Source organism: Loxodonta africana, chromosome 1 (genome assembly GCF_030014295.1).
Source record: "Loxodonta africana isolate mLoxAfr1 chromosome 1, mLoxAfr1.hap2, whole genome shotgun sequence".
Lineage (NCBI taxonomy): Eukaryota > Metazoa > Chordata > Mammalia > Proboscidea > Elephantidae > Loxodonta > Loxodonta africana.
Window position 1 is genome coordinate 9,795,380 of NC_087342.1, and position 24,485 is coordinate 9,819,864.

The 24,485-nt window shown below is 39.5% G+C and overlaps 1 protein-coding gene across 2 annotated transcripts in view; it reads right to left on the minus strand.

The window, feature by feature from the left end:
* Positions 1 to 4,696: 4,696 nt before the first annotated feature.
* Positions 4,697 to 24,485, minus strand: part of TMEM39A (transmembrane protein 39A) — a 39,718-nt gene continuing 19,929 nt past the window's right edge. Inside the window, exons 6-9 of one of the 2 annotated variants that reach the window (XM_003412980.4) lie at positions 11,210 to 11,558; positions 10,261 to 10,448; positions 8,256 to 8,376; positions 4,697 to 5,175 (exon numbers count right to left, since the gene is read on the minus strand). In XM_003412980.4, coding sequence (XP_003413028.1) covers positions 4,942 to 5,175; positions 8,256 to 8,376; positions 10,261 to 10,448; positions 11,210 to 11,558 — 892 coding nt within the window. In that variant the 3' untranslated portion in view covers positions 4,697 to 4,941. The remainder of the gene's footprint in view (positions 5,176 to 8,255; positions 8,377 to 10,260; positions 10,449 to 11,209; positions 11,559 to 24,485) is intronic. The other variant, XM_023551762.2, reaches the window with a different exon arrangement.

The window sequence follows — 24,485 nt, forward strand, 5'->3', positions numbered from 1 at the left end:
TGTTTTTTGTTGCCAATGGTTTTGTTGTCACATATAAGAATTCATTGTCAAGAACTAGATCCCAAAGCATTATCTGTTTGGTTCTACGAATTTTATGGTTTTAGTTCTTACATTTACGTCCTGATCCATTTGGACTTAACTTTCATATATGGCGTGAGGTATGGGTCCAGCTTTAAACTTATGCATATTGAAAATCCAGTAGCCCCAAAACCATTTAGTAAAGAGACTATGCTTTCCCCCATTGAATGGATTTAGCACCCTAGTAAAAAGTCAATTGGCCATAGATCCATGAGTTTATTTCTGGACTCTCAATTCTATCCCATTGGTCTATATGTCTATCCTTCTACCAGTACCAGGTTGTTTTGATTACTGTAGTTTTGTTTTAGAATTGGGAAGGATGAGTATCCTACTTTGTTCTTCTTTTGTAAGATTGCTTTGGCTATTTGGGACCCCTTGAAGTTTCATTTCACTGTGCTTAGAGAAGATGCTTTGTATGATTTAAATCTTTTCAACCTTATTGAAATCTGCCTTGACCTGACATATGGTCTTTCCTCGAGAAAGACCATGTTAGAATGTAGAAGAATGTGTACTGTACTGCTGATGAGTGAAACATTCTATGTTAGGTCTAGCTGGTTTATTGCATTGTTCAAATCCTCTATTGTATTCTTTATTCTACATGTTTTGTCTATCACTGCAAGAGGTATATTGAAGTCTCTGAGTATTACTGTAGAACTATTTCTCCCTTCAATTCTGCCAGTGTTTGCTTTACAGGTAGTCCCCAGTTAACAATGTATTTGAGTTACGACAAACCACACTTACATCCCTTTTTTGCACATCTCATTGTTAACAGAATGCACTACATACAATGCTGTAGCACACAATTTGCTGTTGTCATCCTCAGATGTTCACTCACGTTTCCAGCTCCTGAAGACAAAGATCAGATTTCTAAAGATACTAAAAAGCAATGATGAAAACTTTAAAAAAAAAAAAAAAAAAAGAGGTATTCAACTTACATCGGTACTGACTTACAATGGAGTCGTAAGAACAGAAACCCGCTGCAAGTCAGAGAGTACCTTCATGTATTTTGGGGCTGTAATGTTAGGTGCATATATAATTGCTATATCTTCTTGATGAATTGACCCTTTTATCATTATATAAAGTCCTTTTTTGTCTCTTATAACAGATTTTGACCTAAAGTCTATTTCGTTTGGCATTAAAATTCCCACCTCAACTCTTTTTGTTACAATTTGCATAGAATATTTTTTCCCATGCATTCACTTTCAATCTGTTTGTGTCTTTGGGCGTAAGATGTGTCTCTTGTAGACAGTATATAGCTGGATTTTCTTTAGATCCATTCTGCCACTCTCTGCCTTTTATCAGAACATTTAGTTCATTTACATTCAAAGAAATTACCAATAAGAACTTATTTCTGTCATTTTGTGTCTTACACCTTCTTTGCCCCTCATTTCCTCTTATGCTACTAACATTTGTTTCTGTTGATTTTTTGTAGTGAATCATTTAGATTCCCATCTCCTTTACTCTTGTGTATATTTTTAGGATATTTTCTTTGTGGTTAACATGAGGATTAAATATCTGCCATTTATAAGAACATGGTTTAAACAGATACCAACTTAACTTCGGTAATATACAAAACTCTATTCCTATATTGCCCTCCCACCCACATTTGTTATTACCTATTACATCTTTATACATCACGTGCCCTGTAATTTATACTTATTTTTTATTGTCATTATATAGCATGAAGGACATAATTACCAACAAAAAATATCTTAAAAGTGGCCCTTATACCTGCCCGTGCAATTACCTTGAGTGGAGGTTCTTTTTTTTTTGTCCTATGTGCAATTTCAAGTTACTATCTAGTGCCCTTTCCTTTTATCTGAAAGACTCCCTTTAGCATTTCTTGTAGGGCAGGTCTGGTCATAATGAACTCCCTCAGCTTTTATTTCAGAATGTTCTAATTTTGCCCTTATTGTTGTAGAACAGTTTTGTCGGATACAGTATTCTTGGCTGACAGTTCTTTTCTTTTAGCACTTTAAGTATGTCATTCCACTGCCTTTTGGCCTCCCAAGTTTTCCAGGAGAAATCAGCACTTAATTTTATTGGGAATCCTTTGTATTTGACAGTTCACATACATTACCTAGATCACAAAGCATTACCCCTGTTTTGTTCTAAGAATTTTATGGTTCCCCAAAATTTCTCCCAATCTATAGGTTGTCCCTTCACTTTGATAAAGTCCTTTACTGCACAGAAGTTCATAATTTTGATAAAGTCTATTTTATCTATTTTGTCTTTTACTGCTCATGCCGTTTTCAGGATTTTTTTTTTTTTTTTTTGAGAGGTTGATTATGTGTGTCTTGGTTTGGATCTCTTTGAGTTTATCTTACTTGGAGTTCATTGGGCCTCTATGACTTGTAGATTCATGTCCTTCATCAGATTTGGAAAGTTTTTTTGCCATTATTTCTTCAGATATTCTTTCTATTCCTTTTTCATCTCCTTCTGGGATTCCCATAACGCATACGTTAATTCGCTTGACGGTCTACATTTCCATTAGGCTATGCTCAGCAGTCTTGAATCTTTTCTCTTGTTGCTCTTCAGACTCCATAATTTCAATTACCTTATCCTCTAGTTTCTTGATTCCTTCTTTTGAGTCCTTCCAAAGAGTTATTCCAATTATTTTGTCAGTTTTAGTATTTGTTTGGTTTCTTTTAATAGCATCCATCTCTTTTTATTCTCATTTTGTTCATGCATCATTTTCCTGATTTCTTTTAGTTATTTGTGTCTTCCTTTAGTTCAAGCTTGTTTAATATTGTTGTATTATATTCTTCGAATCTGTTCATACCCAGGTTTCCATAAAAATAATTTTTTTTCTTTGAATGAGCCATCATTTCCAGCTTCGTGTGCCTTGTGATGTTTTCGTTGTTGTTCAATCCGAGACATTAGACTGTTACAATGTGTTAGGTTTCACAATTCCCTCACACACACAGTGCTGCTGAAAGCACTAATTTCTGCAAGAAACTTTTAGGCAGGCACAGTTAAAACTTTTAGACTTTGCTCACTGCAGTGAGCTATCTAGGCTACTTTTCAGTGTTAGAGCCAGGTGCATTTCTAGCCTTTTCTACTTATTTGTCCTGATTTATTTTCTCTTTACCATACTTAATCACTACTACCAGGATGAAGGAAACCCTGGTGGTGTAGTGGTTAAGAGCTAGGGCTGCTAACCGAAAGGTTGGCAGTTCAAATCTACCAGGCACTCCTTGGAAACCCTATGGGGTAGTTTTATTCTGTCCTACAGGGTCGCTATGAGTTGGAATCGACTCGACAGCAATGGGTTTGGTTTTGTTTTTTTATCAGGATGCATTGTATTATATACGAATTCATATATTCTGCAACCCTTGCCCCCCACAGTGTAAGCTCTATGAGGGCAGGGCCTTTGCATTTCTTATTCACTGCTATATCCCAATGGCTAACATAGTGCCTGGTGCTCAATATATATTCATTGGAAGGTTGGATAAACTGAGACTGAATGTTAAGTAATGAAACTTAAAAAAAAAAAGTTACATGTAAAAGTATTTAAGGAAACAATGGCCAATTTGAACAAAGTAGTAGTCACCTTGGGTAGCTACATATATACCTATTCCTTATAATGCTACTGTTACTGAAAACCTGTTAGGAACTCCTCTGCGAGAACTGTTTTCAGAGCTAGTTTAGGAACTATATGATTGGCTTTTTACTTCCTAAGTCATATTTTGTTTCACCAGAAACATCTAATAGTTTAAAAAAACAAATTTAGCAAAGAAAACATAAGGAAATATATTTCAGGGTCTTAAGATAAGCCCTCAGAAGATTAGATGACTAGTGGCAACATTAATGGACTAACTACATTATCCCCCAAGCACAATGACTTAAAAGGGTTAATGCTCACGAACATAAAAGTTCTGGGGTGTGGAATTACGCAGACACACACACACACACACGTATTTTGGATATAGGCCAAATTCTCTGAGGACAAGGAGGTAACTTCTTATATTTTACTTCCCCTCACATCTCCAAACATAATGCCCTTGGTAGGTGGGCTGCTGCTAGACTGAATCCATGATTGCTTAGCTGAGAATTCACCTATTCTTCCAGCTACTCACTGTCTTTAACTTGCTCACATTCCAGCCCACATGGCATCTGCACTCATCATCTCCCATTGACTCAGACATATACTATATGTCACTCACGAGTATGAAACACCCTGAAGACTGTCCTGAAAAGTATTATTTCAAATGGCTAAACTTAAAAGGAAAATCTTTGAAGGCAAAAGAGATGAAAGAATAGGGAAAGTGGCAGCAATATTTTGAGCCTCAAGCCAGCAGCTTATTTAAAAGTGTATTTAACTGTCATAGGATAGAACAGACCAGCTGAGTCCCTGTCTCAGAAATGCTTCCTCTCAATAGGCGACAAGGAGAACCCCACCTAGGACTTGAATCCACTCTTTTTGCTAGGTGTTCCAACAGTTAGCCAGCCAAAGAGAAAGAAAGTGGGTGCTGGCAGGCAGCTGCACGGATCGCCCTTTTTGTCCCAAGAATTAAAGATAAAAACAATTGGAAGGAAAGCAGACACGCCAAAGGTACTGTGTCAAACGATACATAAGATATATCCATAAGTTAATGAGTTACTCTAGAGCCATACAAACAAATCAATCTCTTTACTGGAGAGATATGCCTCTCATATGTATATTATTCAAATATACTAACACAGGAAAGATCACATCACCTTGTTTATGGATACATTTAATATCCCTTACCCTTCCCACCTTTCAAAACATAATAGTATACAAAATATAAAATATCTTAAATATTTATAAAAATCGCAAGAAAAAAATAGAACGTATGAAAATATTTTTATCTGAGTTCTCCCTCATTGCTGAGCGGCAGCTTAATTTGCCTTGAGTTCGTAGCTGTTGAGTGGGTAGGAATATGCCCTGCCTAATACTATTCTGTCCCGAAGGAGCTTAAATAAAACATAGTAGTTGCAGAAGAGAATCAGAGCCATGGAGAGCGTGTGGTTCCACTTCTCGGACCGCAGCAAGGAATACAGCTGGTAGAAGACGACACTGCCCTCAATAAGGATAAGCAGATTTAACAGCCTTAATGGACGATGAAATAGGAACTGTAAGGAAGTTAAAAAGCAAAATGTTATTTCACACAAGGGTAATGACTGTAGCTTATTTTCACAGTTATTTCTCAAAAAAATAACTTCATATGTTCAGGTTGCTATATGCAATAACAAACAGTCTGCTTACTGGGTATCAATCAGGCTGTTTCTTGCTATTAAAACTCAAACTTTATCCTCTTTGCTCAAGGAATAATGAAATAATTTTATTTCAATATCCGTGAGACATGAGAAGTCGCTATGCACAAAACGCTGACTAGAAAGATTTTTTAAAGATTATATCTTACATTTGAGAAAACAAAAGTATGCTAAACTGTCTGAGACAGGGGTCTCATAAAGGACCAGACAGGAAATATTTTAGGTTTTGCAGGTCAAGAGGCAAACACTGAAGATATTATATAGGTACTTACATAATCACTTAAAATATAACCACTTAAAAATGTAAAATCCAGTCCATAGCTTGTGGGCTATACAAAAATCAGGCGGCAGACATAAACACCTATATTAGATAGCATGGGGAGGGGCATCACAAATTACAATATCAGTACAATAATTTCTTGCTTTTTCCTTTTTTCTTCTGTTTACCACCATGGCCACTGACTCAGATCCTCTACCCCATACACTCTGCTGTTTTTTGGGTTTTTTTTTTCTGGATATTGAGAAGCTGGGTGCACAAAGACAGGATAATGAGGAAGGAAGGAAAAATGAGTCAGGATTAGAGTTAGGCTCAAAACAGGGTTTACCTGTGTTCACTCCCACCAAATTCTTCACTCTAAAGGGGCTAAATCCTGGTTTACTAATGAAAAGGCTATTAGGAATTGAAAGATACAGGTCATAAATTACAAAGGAACACTATCTAACAACTCAGCATAACCAGGCTAGCCCTAAATTTAGATGAAGACAGACTGTAATGATGGTAGCATGTCAGACGTAAAAGAACTAATTTATGTGGCACTTAGACCTTAGGGCTACGACCTAAGAATGAAGACAAATAATCACAACAGCTCTGAAAGGTGTCCAGGTTCCCAGAGTCCTTCTTCACGAAGAAGAAAAGATTTAACCTGGGTTTTATTACATGATACCCAGTAAGATCACATAAAAAGAGGCTCAGAAAGCATTCAGGAAGACAATTTCAGATTCCATGGCAAGGTTTATAATTAAGCTATAAATACGATAAATACTGAAAGGTAAGGACAAGCTTTAAATTCTAACAGCTAGGTAATAGATACATTTTAATTGGGTGCTCTTAAACTTTAAGGAGCCCTGGTGGTGAAGTGGTTAAAGTGCTAAGCTGATACCTGAAAGGTCAGCAGTTCCAACCTACCATCCGCTCTGTGGGAGAAAGATGTTGCCATCTGATTCCATAAAGATTTATAGCCTTGGAACCCTATGGTTTCTGTCACTAGGAGTTGGAGTGAACTTGACGGCAGCGTGTTTGGTTTTGGTTTGGTTCTCAAACTTCAGTGTGCTTGAGAATCATCTCCAAATTTGCAAATGCTACAAATTCCTGGAATCCTCCAGAGATTCTGATTCAGAAGTCTCGGGTAGGGGTCTGGTTTTTAGAGTAGGCTAGGTGATTTGTATGCAGGTGGCCCAAGAAGCACACTTCGAATAGCACTGATTTAAGTACTTGGTCATGCCAAATCACTAATAAGTTAACTTGCCTAATCCCTCTTCTATGGGCTTCACGTGACTCTTCAGCTATCCAAAGTTAGCAAGGCAAATACTTATTATGAAAGCAATACAATAATGAAATATGTGGCTACTGCAGGTTTCAAGGCAACAGCAATGGCCAACAGAAGTCATTAACGGCCTATGGAATTCAGCTGGCTGAATTAAACATTTCATGTAGAAATCAAATGTTTATGTACCTGTAACTCAAATCCACTCCTCCATCTTAAGGCAATCCTATAGGAGTCTAGAAAGAGACGCCATAGTTTCCTCATTCAAAGGCCTTTCATCTTTCATATCATTCTTAACTCACACACTTCCGACCACGATATTTACAAGCATCCTGACCTGATGCAAGTTCTCCAGTAGCTATCTGAAAGGCCCTCTACTAACAAACTCCTACAGAATCAGAAGTCCATGTACTCTCACAAATAACTGGGATAGCATATTAGATACACTGGAAGGGAGAGAGGGAGGAACGGGGAAGGAAGAGAGGAAAGCAGAGAAAAAGGAAAGGAGCAAGAAAGAGAGGGACTCAAGTATCTCAGTATAGGATCACCAGCGCTTCTTTGGAATATCATCTCCACCCAAACGCAACACTGAACTATGGGCCCCTTTACTAAGAATAGCCCCTAAATATGTACCCCCTTCTCCCCACCCCCACTGGTTATTGCCCCTTATAAGTAAATACTTCTGTCTCCTAGAGCCAGAATTTCTGAAAAACTGAAAGGTCAAATAGAATAGAACCCAATGTTAAATGCAAATGGGACAGAGGCTGGGTTTAGTAGCTGTCTGTTGCTATTTTCCATTTTAGCTTTTACGACTTTTTTCCTTTTAATCCAGGAAAAAGTAAAAGTTAGGTCACAGATGACAGCATATGTCTGACTTCCAAATGGGGAAGTCAAGGTACTTTAAAGAGGGAATACATATGAAACATATTTCTAAAATAAATCTATCACATTACTATATTAAATATCACTTAAAGATATACAAATACATCCTAAAGAAACCACTAAACTATTATAAATAAAAATTATATGAAAAAAAGGGAAAGTCTAATTGCCTACTGTTTCAAGTAATATTAGACTCAACAAATTCCAATGTCACTAGAGAAGCCAGTCAAGCTCTGAAGCTGGAATAATGGCATATGATCTTCAAATTGCCTTTCAGAAGTCATTTTCAAAGGACGGGCTACTACTGTTGCAGTGGTCATACTAGTTACCACGTGTTAATTTCCTAATACGTGCTACACGCTGTGCTAGGTGCTTACACATGTTTCTAATCCTCACGATACCCATTTTACAGATGAGGAAACTGAGGCTTATGGTAGTGGTCAAAATATTGCACAGTGACCTCCTAACACTTAACCCTAAGCTTACATTTGAAAATAAATAAGTGGTACTTGCATAAAAGCGGGCATGGGATACATCTGAAGGCACTGCCACGTTGTAAGGCCCCATGGCTCTGTATAAACATCGGCTGTGTCGCACCAGCACCCCTTGAGGCCATATTGTATTTTCTGACCAACTGAGGAAGGAAGCAATGTAATGTTAACATGTTGGCAATTTTAGATCAGATACTGTCTGGCAAGGTAAGCTATATTTCTATGGAAGAGAGTAAGTATTCAAGGCTTTGTCTGCCTCAATTCTGAAAACAGAGTAATTCCATGGTCAAACTGGAAGGAGACAGAAAGGGTTTGTTATTATAATTTCATTACTGTATAGGAAAGAGAGGTTGCAGTGTCAAAGGACTTAATTAAAAGGTTTAGGAGAATGAGCAGAAATAAACGTGTAAACAAGGCATCTCTGAGCCAGAAAATAGAGCATAAGTAGGTGGACTGTTATCTCAATCCAAAGTGAGCAAAAGCTAGAGGGAACAAACAAGAAAAGAAAGCTGAGGGCAATAGGAGTCGTGGAGAAATTAACACACCGTCAAACCAGCACGACATTTACTGTGGGAATTACATCCCAAACAGCCACAGAACATCAGTTTTTCACTTATCAAGTGTTTCAAATACCTCATGTATACAAGAAGCTATACAGGGGAACAGAGACACACAAGGTGCTGACACAGACTTTTCCTTTTACCGCTTTCTTTGTTTACTGTTATAGAGGTGTCTCTAGGGAAAGGAAGTGAGGGAAGGTGCAGCTTCATTCTTTTCGGCACCAAGGTCATGGAGTTGGGATGGGGGTCTTCAGGTTAAGCTTTTTTAAAAATCTAAGTTAATTCACCTCTTCCTGATTTTGGAGTTAGTTTCCTAAGGTAAGAACTGGGACAGCATTTTAGATATGTTAAAAAATAAAATAAAATAAAATTCTAGCACCCTAGAGCTTTCCCAGTTCAGACAACGTTCCGCCGGCCTTGCTCACACTTACCAGCATTAAAGTGGAGGTACACCTCATGGCCATGTGCCATCAGTAGCCTGAAGACGCACAGTACTAGTACTGTGGATTGTACTTTCAATTTTTATTGAAATCTGTCCTTTGCCCACAGTCGGGTTTCTTTTCAGCCTGGCCCAATTTCTTTCAGTTCCTGGGTTTGAAGGCCTGTGCTAATCTGTATCAGACATCAAGGCAGATAATTGAAGGGAGAAGTCTGAGGGGGAGGGGATAAGGGGAGATCACCTCAATCTGTCCCACTTAATTAGGAAAGAACTTCTAGGTGATGAAATTTGTGAAATGTTCAAATTACAAAAAGGAGGAAGACGAAGATGGTCCTGGTCTGAGAAAAAGGTATGATGAAGGGCTCAGAAGTGAGAAAAGAAACAAAAGGTTCTCAAGTTAAATGTCTGGGATCAGAGGGACCATGCAGAGAAATGACTGATGTGGGACACAATGAGAGGAATACTCAGAGAGAAGGACTCACAGTCAGGGACAGTTTTCGCTTAAATATGGGAAATGCAGGGAAACATACGGTAGACAGTTTAGCAAGAAAAGAAAAAAAGCAATAAAAAGTGCAGGCAAGGGAAATTACTAGAACAAATCTGCATGGAATAGAAAGACAAGATAAAGCAAAGCAAATTTCAGCTGTCCCAGGGTGAAATGATTAGCTAGCACCTGTTAAGCTGTGGCAGTGAAGATGAGCAGATGAATCTGAAAGTCCTCAAAAAGAATTAAAAATATATCATGACCCTGAATTTGAGCAAAGAGTTAGAGCTGAAAGAAAACTCCAAGATTATAGCTTGGGAGTCAAATTACATACTCTAGAGTGCTGGGCAGTTGGAAGGTGAGAGGTGGTGGAAATGAGTTAATGTCCCCTGTGTTCAGTTTAGGGCAATGGCAAGCATCCATGTGGACAAAAACTAAAAATTAAATGTTCCAAGCCAAGGTCAAGAATGACATACAAAGCAAATAAACATCATCAGCAGCATGTAGAAAAGTGTTACATGGTTTCACCCTCTAGCCGACTCACATGTGCTGGGGAGCATTGCTGTAGGACCCATGTTCCAGCTTCTGCCACTTGCCCAGGTGAGCAGCTGATTTATGGAGCAAATCACAGTATCTGGACGGCAGCAGTTGTGTGGTGAGCATGACAAAAGCATTGATCCACACCATAATGAGGTGTTCACATGACCAGCGCATGTCATAGTACTGGGTACTCTGGAAGAGATCAGAAGAGAGAGAAATGATCCATGTGCCAGCCAGCAGAGGAGGGTAGGATGGGTGCATGGAGGCAAATGCCACACTGAGTCACACATGCACTGGTTGTCCTGCTGTCCGTGCAGAAAGTTCAAGAGCAGAGTCCTCCAAAATCCTTCAACCTGACTTTCTGGCTGTATGAGTTAGGACTGGGAGGGAGAGGCAATTATGTTTTAAGTGCTTCCTTCCTGGAAGAAGTCAGTGTTCTTTGTGAATGACCACTCCAGCTGCAGAAGTGCTTCTCAGTGGATGAAGAAAGGGCAGTAAATGGCCCAAAAGATTTTGGGCGCAAGTGACATCCAGAACCATTTTTCTTTTCTACTGAAGTGAGCTGAAGTTTAGATAAAGGTTAGATGAAGTTCAAGGACACTTCTGATTACCATATTACGGCCAACCACAATAGGTTGAGTTTTATTGAAACCTTGGTGTTCTTAAGCTACTACGTACTGATTCTACTACAATTTTTATTCTCCCTGAGTGGTAATGGGTAACTTAAAAAAATAAAATAAAAAAAAGAGAGGGACCATCACGGGTGCATCACATATATGGAAATACCTATCCGCCAACCAGGAGCGGTATTAGTGCACTCCAGATGCAGCCGAACTCCACCATCCAGGCTGCCAAAGGGGAGACAGAGAAAAGGGGGATTAAACAAGAAATACCCAGTTGACGTAATTCACACACAAATCCAGGAAGCACATAAAAGCAAGGTAACCACTTACCTTCACAAAACACAGGGGGAGAAACGCAACGTAGTAGGCACTGAAGAGGGAGTTGAAGAGCACTTCCTTGATCCTGTGGTTGAAATCTGCTTTCAGACATTCTACTTCGTTGCGAATGAGGTCAGGAGATAGGGGGCAGCTGTGTGTGGGGATGGGCGTGGCATTATTAAACTGTTCTTTTAGAGACTCCAGCAATAAGGAGAGGAAGTCTTTGGATTTGGCCAAGCCACCCACAGTTGAGGCACTTTCCTCTACCGCCTGGTGCTGAACCACATAGTTATAGTCCGTGAGGAGAAGATGAGCTCTGCTATCTTGGTGGAAACAGCAGAGAGGAACATAAACACCAAACCTGTGGGACAAGGCGGAAAAGAAAATGAGACCACGCTGCTGCCTCAGGTCCAATCTTACACCTCTGCCGATAAAATAGTCATGATACAGCAGAGCGAACCTAATTCCAGGAGGCCTCTGCTGATAGTAAATTTCCTATTTGGGAATCTCTCTAACTTCTCTCTACAAAAGCAGAATACATTCAGCGGAAAATAGGAAACTACAGAAAATCACAATGACAAAATATAAACCACCTAGAAATAACCATTTTTATAATTGGGCACATTGGGCACATCTTCTCATGCATAAAAATAATGTTTAGCCTCATACAGTATAAACTGTATCCTGCTGTTTTAATTTTATATACATTTCTATGCATTTTCTTATGTCACTAAATATTTTTCTGTAATAATTTTTAAAGATGCTTAATATTCTCATAAAGATATACCGTAATTTGGCCATTTCTCTCTGTTGCATGCTTAGCCTGATTTTTTCCACTACTATAAATAACAATGTGATAAGCATTTTCCTACACACATACTTGTGTACGTCTGATAATTTTCACATGGTTTGTCCCTCACCTCACATATCCCTTCTTAAGGAAGGGCTCCCCTCCCCACCTCCCCATATCGTCTACCCACTTCTCAGTGAGGGGTTCTCCAATCTCCTCACTGCATCACCCACTTCACTCCTATGGGCACTCCTAGCCACCTTTTTCTCCACAGAACTTGTCACCCCGGTATTTCCTCCCACTACAATCTAAGCTGAGGCAGAGATTTCAGTCTGCCTGAATCACTGCTGTATCTGTGGTGCCTTGAATAGTGGCTGGGACATATCAGACACTCAACAAATACTTGATGAATTAGAAAAAAAAATATTCTACAAGTAGAATGAATGCATTTCAAGAAGCAGAATTACTTGGTTAAAGGACCGTTTTTGAGACTTCTGATAATGTAATATAGTTATTCCAATCTTTGGTGCCTTAAAATTTTTTTAAATACTTCCCCAAGTTCTCATTAAGGTAATTCCACATTGTTACCTAGGTATTGCAAATATCGTTGTTTCAGTGACATGAATTCAGATATAAAGAACAGCAAACAAAAAAATAGTTATTACGCATTTTATAACAAAATTAATAAACGACACTTGTTCATAGCTTTCTATAGAAGGAGAAAAGAAGAGCTTATTACTAAAAGGACAGTTATTAAAAAGATCCACTCTGAATGTGCCTTAGAGGATAGGATGGGATGGAGTACAGGTAGAAGTTTCAGGCAGAAGTGCTCAAACGTGCAAAATTACGAAGGCCAGAGAAGGTTTTAAATAGTTCAGTATTGCTAAACCATAAACTGTACGTATAGGGGTAGGGGTAAGAGGTTGGGGAAGGTGGGAGATTGCAATGATGGCCTCAATTCTATACCTTTCCTTGTATTCTTACCCTCTGCCATGTAAGTAACTGCAGAGCCCTCATATTATGTGTGTCCCACCCTGTCACTGGGCAGGGTGTCCCATCCTGTTACTGGGCTCAACCATGTGACTTGTTCTGGCCAAGAGAATATCAGCAGACACGCTGCAATCAGCAGCTTGTGATAGGCTTGCACACTGGGGCTTGCTCTCTTGTCCCCCTGCCATTGTCATGGGAGCGTGTCCAAATTAGCCTATTAGAAGATAAGAACACTTGGAGCAGAGCTGAGCTGTCCCAGGTGCCTGAAGTAATCGCCAGCTGATCCCCAATTTGTGACTGAGCCCAGCTAAAACATCGGAAGAGCCTCCTGACTTCCAGCTGACCTCTGACACATGCACAGTGAATACACGCTGTGGTATGTTGTTAAGGTTTTGTGCTTGTTTACTGCGGCAATCAATAACTGATACAGCGTAGAATGAGAGAAAGTGAAAAGGCCGCACCAAAGGCTTTGTAAGGTAAAGGGAATGATCCGTTAGAGAATTATAAAGAACGTTAGTAACATGATTAAATCTCCATTCTGAAAACTATTCCAGTTACAGTGGAAAACGGAATGGAGGGGGCAAGAATGGATTACCTCAAGAGTCAAACCAACTTGACAGTAACCGGCACTGGTGGTAGATGCTGGAGAGCAGTAGACAGATTCTAAACACATTTAGGAGACACAGCTGCTCACCTGGGGCTAACACGCCCCAAACTGAGAAGTCATTTGAGAACTAGGGGAAAAATTTAGCAGAAAAGAACCTCTTAGGTTCTTGCTTTTCTAATGTATGAATAAAGAGGAAAAAGAAAGATGTAGTTGTTGCCATGATCTAGTTTTTAAATTGAAGTCTAAATAAAAGTTACTGATTATAGAACTTTTAAAAAAGATAAATATATTTGAACCAAAAATGTGTTTAAATCACATCTTATTTCATTGTTTTATGGCGTGTGGAGAGCCTCTAGAATAAGTAAGCTTCTTTCTATACCTAAACTAAAAAGAAAAAACTTGCTAGGCATTTGGCTTCTTAAACATTGCCAACACACTCCTTGACTGGTGCATGGTTATTAGCCTTATGACTCAGAGATGGTTAACCTTCCAACCGATTCAATCGTCTATTATTCGGTAAACAGAACGACTAAATCATCACTTGTTTTCAACTCAGTTACAACATTAATCTACAAATACAGAAACAATTGATGTGACATACACTTCCTAAGGAGCTTGTCATGAAATGTTTATAACAGGAAATTCACTGTAGAAAAAAGGTAATAGTAATAAATTCAGTTGATGAGTGCCTTAAATATTTAAACAAACAATATAATGAGAACTACCACTGTATAACCAACAGAAAGATTCTTCTTGCCATCCTTGCTCACAGTCTCTGTTTAAGCCTTGATTTTATACTACCTGACCCACCCACATAAATTCACGCTTACATTTCAGCACCATAAATGGTATAAAGCAGTGGATCTCAAACTTGACGGTCCGTCAGGATCACCTGGAGGGCTTATTAAACACAGACTGCTGGGCCCTCCCCTCAAAGCTTCTGGTTCTGTAGGTCTGGGGTAGATGCTGACAGTTCGGTACCAAGTCTCTAGGTGATGCTGATGCCGCTGTTCTGGGAACCACGTTCTGACAACTGACTATAGTGTAAAGGTTAGCACCTAAGTCTTTCTCACTTACTAATCATTTGACCATGGGAAAGCTTCTTAATCTCTTAACCTGTGGCAAAGATTGCTGCGTGCCAATGGCCACTGTTTTCCTGTTCTTCCACAGCCATGACATTTTAGTTGGGCAGAAGACTGCCCTAATAAAGACTTCATTTTCAAGCTTTTCTACTGCTACATATGGCTTTTTGATTAAGTTCTGACCAATGGGAGGTGGGATAAAGTGATAAGCACAACTTGTGAGTCATGCCTGCCTTCTCCCAATCCACCCTGCTAAGGAGGACAGGGTGCCAAAACAGAAGAAACCTGGGTCTCTGACACCAGGGAGCTGCCACAGCTCCTCGAGGTGACTTACATCCATACTGTACAGGAGAGACGAATTACTTCTATTATTTTGGATATCTACTAAATATACTGCCTCCTGGATTATTTTGATGATTTCATAAAGGGATGTTTATAAACACCTAGTACACCATTTAGCACATAATAAGAGCTCAATAAATGACAAAAAAAATCAACCAAACTTATTGCCATCGAGTCAATTCTGACTCATAGCGACCCTATAGGGCAGAGTAGAACTGCCTCACAGGGTTTCCAAAGAGTGGCTGGTAGATTCAAACTGCTGACCTTTTGGTTAACAGCCAAGTTCTTAACCACTGTACCACCAGGACTCCCAATAAATGATAGCTATCTATTAACATCCTATAAAGAAAGTATTAGCTAAATGTGTACAAGTTAAAATAAGCAAAGTTGGTTTAATAAGCCAATATATACAATGAGATACCACTGAACGCCCAGCAAGGCTAAAATTTAAAAAAATAGAAAGCATCAAATGCTGGCAAACATATGGAGCAACCAAAACTCACAGAATTGGTGAGAGGATACAATGATACAATCTTTTTGGAAAAAGGCCTGGTAGATTCTTATAAAACTAAACATACTCTTACCCTAGGACCCAGCGATGCCACTCTTAGATGTTTACCCAAGAGAATGAAAACGTATCTTTACAAAAAAGGCTTGCACAAGAATGTTCATAACAGTTTTATTTACAACAGCCAAAAAAACTGGAAACAACTTTGGTGTTCATTAAAAGGAGAATAAACTTAAAAACTGCAGTGCAATCACACAATTGAATACTACTTGGATGAGTCTCAAAAACATTATGTTGAGAATACTACGCATCGATAAAGAACAGTGACGAATCTGTGAAACATTTCATAACATGGAGGAACCTGGAAGGCATTATGCTGAGCGAAATTAGTCAGAGGCAAAAGGACAAATATTGTATAAGACCACTATTATAAGATCTTGAGAAATAGTATAAACTGAGAAGAACACATACTTTTGTGGTTACAAGGCGGGGAGGGAAGGAGGGTGGAAGAGGGTTTTTTACTGATTAATTAGTAGATAAGAACTGCTTTAGGTGAAGGGAAGGACAATACTCAATACATGGAAGGTCAGCTCAATTGGACTGGACCAAAAGCAAAGAAGTTTCCGGGATAAAATGAATGCTTCAAAGGTCAGCGGAGCAAGGGCGGGGGTTTGGGGACCATGGTTTAAGGGGACTTCTAAGTCAATTGGCAAAATAATTCTATTATGAAAACATTCTGCATCCCACTTTGAAATGTAGCGTCTGGGGTCTTAAATCCTAACAAGCGGCCATCTAAGATGCATCAATTGGTCTCAACCCACCTGGAGCAAAGGAGAATGAAGAACACCAAGGCCACACAATAACTAAGAGCCCAAGAGACAGAGAGGGCCACATGAACCAGAGACCTACATCATCCTGAGACCAGAAGAACTAGTTGGTGCCCAGCCACAACTGATGACTTCCCTGACAGGGAGCACAACAGAGAACCCCTGAGGGAGCAGGAGATCAGTGGGATGCAGACCCCAAATTCTCATAAAAAGACCATACTTAATGGTCTGACTAAGACTAGAGGAATCCCGGCGGTCATGGTCCCCAGACCTTCTGTTGGCACAGGACAGGAACCATTCCCGAAGACAGCTCATCAGACATGAAAGGGACTGGACAGTGGGTAGGAGAGAGATGCTGATGAAGAGTGAGCTAATTATATCAGGTGGACACTTGAGACTGTGTTGGCATCTCCTGTCTGGAGGGGGGATGGGAGGATAGAGAGAGCTGGAAGCTGGCAAAATTGTCATGAAAGGAGAGACTGGAAGGGCTGACTCATTAGAGGGAGAGCAAGTGGGAGTACGGAGTAAGATGTATATAAACTTATATGTGACAGTCTGACTTGATTTGTAAACGTTCACTTGAAGCTCAATAAAAGTTAAAAAAAACAAAAACATTATGTTGAGTGAAAGTCTTACATAAAAGTATACGTACTGTATGATTCCATATATAAAGTCCTAGAAGAGGGAAACTGATCTATGGTAGAAAAAAATCAGAACAGTGGTTGCCTGTGGAGGGGGACAGGGATAGGGTTTGACTGGGGAGTGGCAATGAAGAAACCTTCTGGGTTAAGGGTAATGTTTTATAATTTGGTAGGAGTTTGAACAAATGTATACTTAAGATTTGTGAATTTTATTGTAAATGAATTTTACCTAGAAAGAAAAAACAGTAAACACATATTAAACTGTAATGATAGGCATATGCTGAAGGGTTTAAGCATACTGAGACTTGCAATATAGCTTTGAAACACACCAAAAATAAGATGTAATGATGGGTGGATAGAGGGATGGACAAATAAGTGCTGAACTATTCAATGTACTATAATGGGTAGAATCTAGATGGTGTTCACTGTAAAATTCTTTCGAGCTTGTGTGTGTAAAATTTTTTCAATTGTTATTTTTAAATTAATACATTATTTTTTTAGAGCACTTTCAGGTTTACAGGATAATTGAGCAGAAAGTACAGAGCTCCCACATGCCTCCTCTCCCCCCACATACACGGTTCCCTGTTCTATTAACATCTGGCATTGGATGGTACTTTTGTTACAACTGATGAATCAATACTGACACAGTATTATTACCTAAAGCCCACAGCTGACATTAGAGTTCACTCGGTGTTGTACAGTTCTATGGATCTGGGGAATGCACCTCATGGATCCACCATTACAATGTCACACAAACAGCTTCGCTGCCCCAAAAATTCCATGCTCCATCGATTCCTCCTTCCTCCCCTCAGACCCCTACCAACCACTGATTTCTTTACTATCTCTATAGTTTTTCCTTTTCCAGAATGTCATATAGTAGGAATCATACAGTATGTGGCATTTTCAGACTTGCTCCTTTTGCTTAGTAATATGCATTTAAGGTTCCTCCATGTCTTTTCATGGTTTGACAGCTCATTTCTATTTACTGCTGAATAATATTCCATTATATGGACGTACCACACATTGTTTATCCATCCACTATTTTTTTTTTAATTTTTATTGTGCTTTAAGTGAAAGTTTACAAATCAACTCAGTGTCTCATACAAAAATTTACATAAAAAAAATTTATACACACTTTGTTACATACGTTCAGTTGCTCTCCCCCCAATGAGACAGCATGCTCCTTCCCTCCATTCTCTCTTTTCCTGTCCATTTGGCCAGCCTCTGACCCCCTCTGCCCTCCCATCTCAGCTCCAGATGGGAGCTGCCCACATAGTCTCATGCATCTACTTAATCCAAGAAGTCCACTCTTTACCAGTATCATTTTCTATCACATAGTCCAGTCCAATCCCTGTCTGAAGAGTTGGCTTTAGGAATGGTTCCTGTCTTGGGCTAACAGAAGGTCTGGAGACCAAGACCTCCGAGGTCCTTCTAGTCTCAGTCAGACCGTAAGTCTGGTCTTTTTAGGAGAATCTGGGGTCTGCATCCCAATGCTCTCCTGCTCCCTCAGGGAGGTCTCTGTTGTGTTCCCTGTCAGGGCAGTCATCAGTTGTACCCGTTCACCATCTAGTTCTTCTCGTCTCAGACTAATGTAGTCTCTAGTTTATATGGCCCTTTCTGTCTCTTGGGTTCATAATTACCTTGTGTCTTCGGTGTTCTTCATTCTCCTTTGCTCCAGGAGGGTTGAGACCAATTGATGCATTTTAGATGGCTATTTGCTAGTGTTTAAAACCCCAGACGCCACTCTCCAAAGTGGGATGCAGAATGTTTTCTTAGTACATTTTATTACGCCAATTGACTTAGATGTTCCCTGAAACCATGATCCCCAAACCCCAGCCCCCGCTATGCTGGCCTTGGAAGAGTTCAATTTATTCAGGAAACTTCTTTCCTTTTGGTTTAGTCCAGTTGTGCTGACCTATCCTGTATTGTGCGTTGTCTTTCCCTTCACCTGAAATAGTTCTTATCTACCATCTAACTAGTGAAAACCCTTCTCTCTCCCTCCCTTCCCACTCTGATAACAATCAAAGAATATTTTCTTCTCTGTTTAAACTATTTTTTGAGTACTTATAATACTGGTCTCATACAATATTTGTCCTTTTGCAACTAATTTTACTCAGCATGCCTTCCAGATCCCTTCACGATACGAAGCATTTCACAGGTTCCTCATTGTTCTTTACTGATGCCTAGTATTCCATTGTATGAATATACCATAATTTATTTATCCATTCATCCGTTGATAGGCACCTTGGTTGCTTCCACCAATTTTGCTATTGTAAACACTACAGCAATGAACATGGGTGTGCATATATCTGTTCATGTAAAGGCTCTAATTTCTCTAGGATATATTCCAAGGAATGGGGTTGCTGGATCATATAGTAGTTCTAGTTTTTAAGAAAGTGCCATATCAATTTCCAAAGTGGTTGTACCATTTTACATTCCCGCCAGCTGTGTGTAAGTGTTCCAGTCCCTCCACAACCTCTCCAACATTTATTATTTTGTGTTTTTTGGATTAATGCCAGCCTTGTTGGAGATGGAATCTCATTGTAGTTTTGATTTGCATTTCTCTAATGGCTAATGGAAACCCTGGTGGTGTAGTGGTTAAGTGCTACCGCTACTAACCAAGAGGTCCACAGTTCGAATCCGCCTGGCACTCCTTGGAAACTCTATGGGGCAATTCTACTGTGTTCTATAGGGTCGCTATGAGTTGGAATCGACTCAACGGCAGTGGCTTTGGTTTGGTTAACGGCTAATGATCGTGAGCATTTCCTCATGTATCTCTTAGTTACTTGAATATCTTCTTTAGTGAAGTGCTTGTTCGTGCCCTTTGCCCATTTTTTAATTGGGTTGTCTTTTTGTAGTTCAGGTTTTGCAGTATCATGTCGATTTTAGAGATCAGACGCTGATCGGAAATGTCACAGCTAAAACCTTTTTCCCAATCTGTGGGAAATCTTACTCTTTTGGTGAAGTCTTTGGATGAGCATAGATGTTTGATTTTTAGGAGGTCCCAGTTGTGTAGTTTCTCTTCTGCATGGTTAATAGTGTTCTGTATACTGTTTATGCCACGTATTAGAGCTCCTGGCGTTGTCCCTATTTTTTCTTCCACAATCTTTATTGTTTTAGATTTTATATTTAGGTCTTTGATCCATTTTCAGTTAGTTTTTGTGCATGGTGTGAGGTACGGGTCTTGTTTCATTTTTTTGCAGATGGATATCCAGTTATGCCAGCACCGTTTGTTAATGAGACTGCCTCTTCCCCATTTAAGTGACATTGGGCCTTTGCCAAATATCAGCTGCTCACATGTGGATGGATTTATGTCTGGATTCTAAATTCTGTTCCACTGGACTATGTATCTGTTGTACCAGTACCAGGCTGTTTTGACTACTGTGGAAGTATAACAGGTTCCAAAATCAGGTAGAGTGAGGCCTCCCACTCTCTTCTTTTTCAGTAATGCTTTACTTATCCGGAGCCTCTTTCCCTTCCATATGAAGCTGGTGATTTGTTTCTCCATCTCATTAAAAAATGTCATTGGAATTTGAATCAGAACTGCATTGTATCTATAGATGGCTTTTGGAAGAATAGACATTTTTAAAATGTTAACTTCTTCCTATCCATGACCAAGGTATGTTTTTCCACTTATGTAGGTCTCTCTTAGCTTCTTGAAGTAGTGTCTTGTAGTTTTCTTTGTATAGGTCTTTTACGTCTCTGATAAGATTTATTCCAAAGTACTTTATCTTCTTGGGGGCTACTGTAAATGGTATTGATTTGGTGATTTCCTTGTCAATGTCCTTTTTGTTGGTGTAGAGGAATCCAACTGATTTTTTAATGTTTATCCTGTATCCTGACACTCTGCTGAACTCTTCTATTAGTTTCAGTAGTTTCCTTGAGGATTCTTTAGGGTTTTCTGGATGTCCTGTCCTGAAAGTGGTATGTTGGTCTCCTGCTATTATTGTGGAGTGGTCTATCTCACTTTTCAGTGCAGTCAGAGTTTGTTTTATGTATCTTGCAGCCCCGTCACTGGGTGCATAAGTATTTAATATGGTTATATCTGCCCGGTATATTGTCCCTTTAATGATTTATAGTGTTCTTCCTTATTCTTTGTGGTGGATTTAACTTTAACGTTTATTTTGTCAGAATTTAATGTCACCACTCCTGCTCTTTTTTGATTGTTTGCCTGATATATTTTTTCCCATCCTTTGAGTTTTAGTTTGTTTGTGTCTCTGGTGTGTCTCTTACAGGCAGCATACAGATGGGTGGCATTTTTTAATCCATTCTGCCGCTCTCTGTGTCTTTATTCGTGCATTTTGTCTATTTACATTCAGCATAATTATGGATAGTTATCGGTTTAGTGCTGTCATTTTGATGTCTTTCTTTGTGTGTTGTTGACAGTTTCTTTTTCCCACTTAATTTTTTGTGCTGAGTAGTTTATATATTGTCTTTTCCTCTTATTCGTTATTATTGATTTTGTTTCTGCTGAATCTGTTTTTTTCTCGTATTTTATTTTGTTGAGTAGGATTGTTAGTCTCCTTTGGGTTACCTTAATATTCACCCCTATTTTTCTAAGTTTAAACCTAACTTTTATTTCTTTATATCACCTTTTCTTCCTCTCCATATGAAAGATCTATGACTCCATTTCTTAGTCCCTCTTTATTGTTTTAATGTTGTCTTCTTTTACATAAAAACATTGCTGTTTCCCTGTTTTAAGCGTTTTTTCAATCTTGATTTATTTTTGTGATTTCCCTATCTGGGTTGACCTCTGATTGCTGTCCAGTGTTCTAGGCTTGGGTTGATTATCTGATATTATTGATTTTCTAACCAGAGAATTCCCTTTAGTATTTCTTGTAGTTTTGGTTTGGTTTTTACAAATTCCCTAAACTTCTCTTTATACGGAAATGTCCTAATTTCACCTTTATATTTGAGAGACAGTTTTGCTGGATATATGATTCTTGGCTGACAATTTTTTCCCTTCAATGCTTTATATAAATCATCCCATTGCCTTCTTGCCTGCTTAGTTTCTGCTGAGTAGTCTGAGCTTATTCTAATTGGCCCTCCTTTGTAGGTGACTTTTTGTTTATCCCTAGCTGCTCTTAAAATTCTTTATCTTTGGTTTTGGCAAGTTTGAATCTGATTTTTCTTCAAATATATTGGTGCTAAGTGCTTTATCTTCAGTCTCACCAGTTCTGCCTTCCACCTGCTCAGTTCTATTCCTCTGACTTTCTATTAAGTTGTCTAATTCTGTAATTTTATTGTTAATCTTCTGAACTTGACTGCTGCCTCTCTATGAATTATTTTAGCTTATCAAGTTTTTCATTATGTTCCTGAATAATCTTTTTAACTTCTTTAAGTGCTTTATCTGTGTGTTCCTTGGCTTGTTTTGCATATTGCCTGATCTCCTTCCTGATCTCGTTTTAATGTCTTGAAGAGTTCTGTATATTAATTCTTTTGTATTCTGCATCCACTAATTCCAGGAAGGCACCTTCATCCAGATGATCCCTTGATTCTTTGTTTTGAGAGCTTGTCGAAGCAACAGTGATCTGCTTCTTTATCTGATTTGATACTGACTGTTGTCTCCGAGCCACCTATAAGTTATTGTATTAGTTTATTTTATGTTTGCTTAATGTTTCCTAGCTTCTTGCTTTGTTTTGTTTTGATATGCCCAAATAGGCTGATTGAGTGAGCTAGCTTTATTATTTTTGCCTTTGAAGCTCTAACGTTCGGTCACCAGATGTCCAGAGCTGTTATCAAGTATATCAGCCTAGGAATCCATTCACTTTTCTTGTACAGATTCAGCTCAGGTGTCCAGGTAGCTGGTCATCAAGTGTGTGGTACAGGCTCTGCCCTGCAGTCTTATAGGGGTGGGAGGATTGGTGTAGGTACCAGCATCTGTTTGCAGCAGGAGGTCACACTATGAACAAGTCAGGGGGCTGACAACCATCCCCCAAGTGTCTGTGAGGAAAGCATGCCCCTGTTCCCTAGCATGCACAGGTGGTTGGGTTCTGCAGATGGACCTTGGGCACCAGTCCTTTTGGTAGTAAGGACTGGGAGGTACCAGTTATCCTTGGACCCCTGTTGCAGGTGGCTGGGTAATCTGAGTGGAGCCACCTGATGTGGGTAGGCGAGGACCCTGTTTAATAGGCAAAGTGGTGTCAAACATCAAATGCCCACCTCTCCACTGCACAGCTGAAACAGTTGCAGTCTGCCAACAAGGGCCTATTCTCCTGAAATACGCCCACACAGGTCCACACGGGAGGAAGGTATTCAAAGCGCATAGACCAGTTATGCCTGGACAGGAGCCGCTTCTGTCCTGAGCTCCCCAGTTTAGTGGAGCTGGCAGATTATCTTTTCCCCCAATTTTGAATTTATTCCTTCTCCAAGATCAGGAGAATGGCTCAGGGCACTCAGCAGAGCCTATCTCAGGCCCAGGGAAATTAACAGCCACTGAAGCCAGCTTGGGGGTGGGGGGTGTGGTAAAATATACTCGAATACTTAGCTTTCTCTAAGAGTGCCGTTCTTCTCTGGTTCCAGAGGTGTGAGTAGGCTGTGCAGCTGGCTGTTTCTCCCCGAGGAAACTAGGGCCGAACACTACTACCAGCCTGTTGCAGTAGCTCCCAGGAGCGATGCCTGAGGTATCCCGGCAATCTAGGTCTGGCAACTCCTCTCTGCTTCTGAACTGTCTCTCCCTCCCACTGCCGCTCAGTCCATTTTCTAACTTAGCCTTTGATGTTCAGGGCTCCTGGCTTGTCGTAATCGTTTCACTTGTTTTTTCGGGTCTCTGTTGTAAGAGGGATGACCGGAAGTGTCTGGCTACCTTGCCATTTTGGCCCTGCCCCCACATTCACTTTTTGAAGGACATTTGGCTTTTAATATTAGGTAGTCATGAATAAAGATGATATCAACATTTGCATACACGTTTTTCTGTGGGCCTAACTTTTCAACGTCTTTGAGTAAATATTAAGGAGTGCAGCTGCTGGATCATATGGTTAGCGTGTTTTAGCTTTATAAGAAATTGCCAGAAATGTCTTCCAACATGACTGTACTATTTGTATTCCCACCAACAATGAATGAGAATTCCCATTGCTCCACACATACCCAGCATTTGGTGTTGTCAGTGTTTCGGATTTTAGCCATTCTCATAGGTATGTAGTGCTATCTCATTGCTGTTTTAATTCACAATTTCCTAATAACATATGATGTTGCACATCTTTTCATGTGCTTGTCATCTGTACAGCTGGTTAGATCTTTTGCCCATGGGTTGTCTGTTTTCTTATTGTTGAGTTTTAATAGTGTTTTGTATATTTTGGATACGAGTCCTTTATCAGATTTGTGTTTTGAGAATATTTTTCTCTCTGTGGCTTGTCTTTTCATTTTCTCCATAAGATTCTTCACAATGAACTCTTCTCTCCTGCCCCTCTAAAAAGTCAATAGGGCTTGGTTATGGCATACTTCTCTTATATGACTACCTCAAATTAATGCAATTTGACCAAAAGCAAAAGCCTGGTTAAGC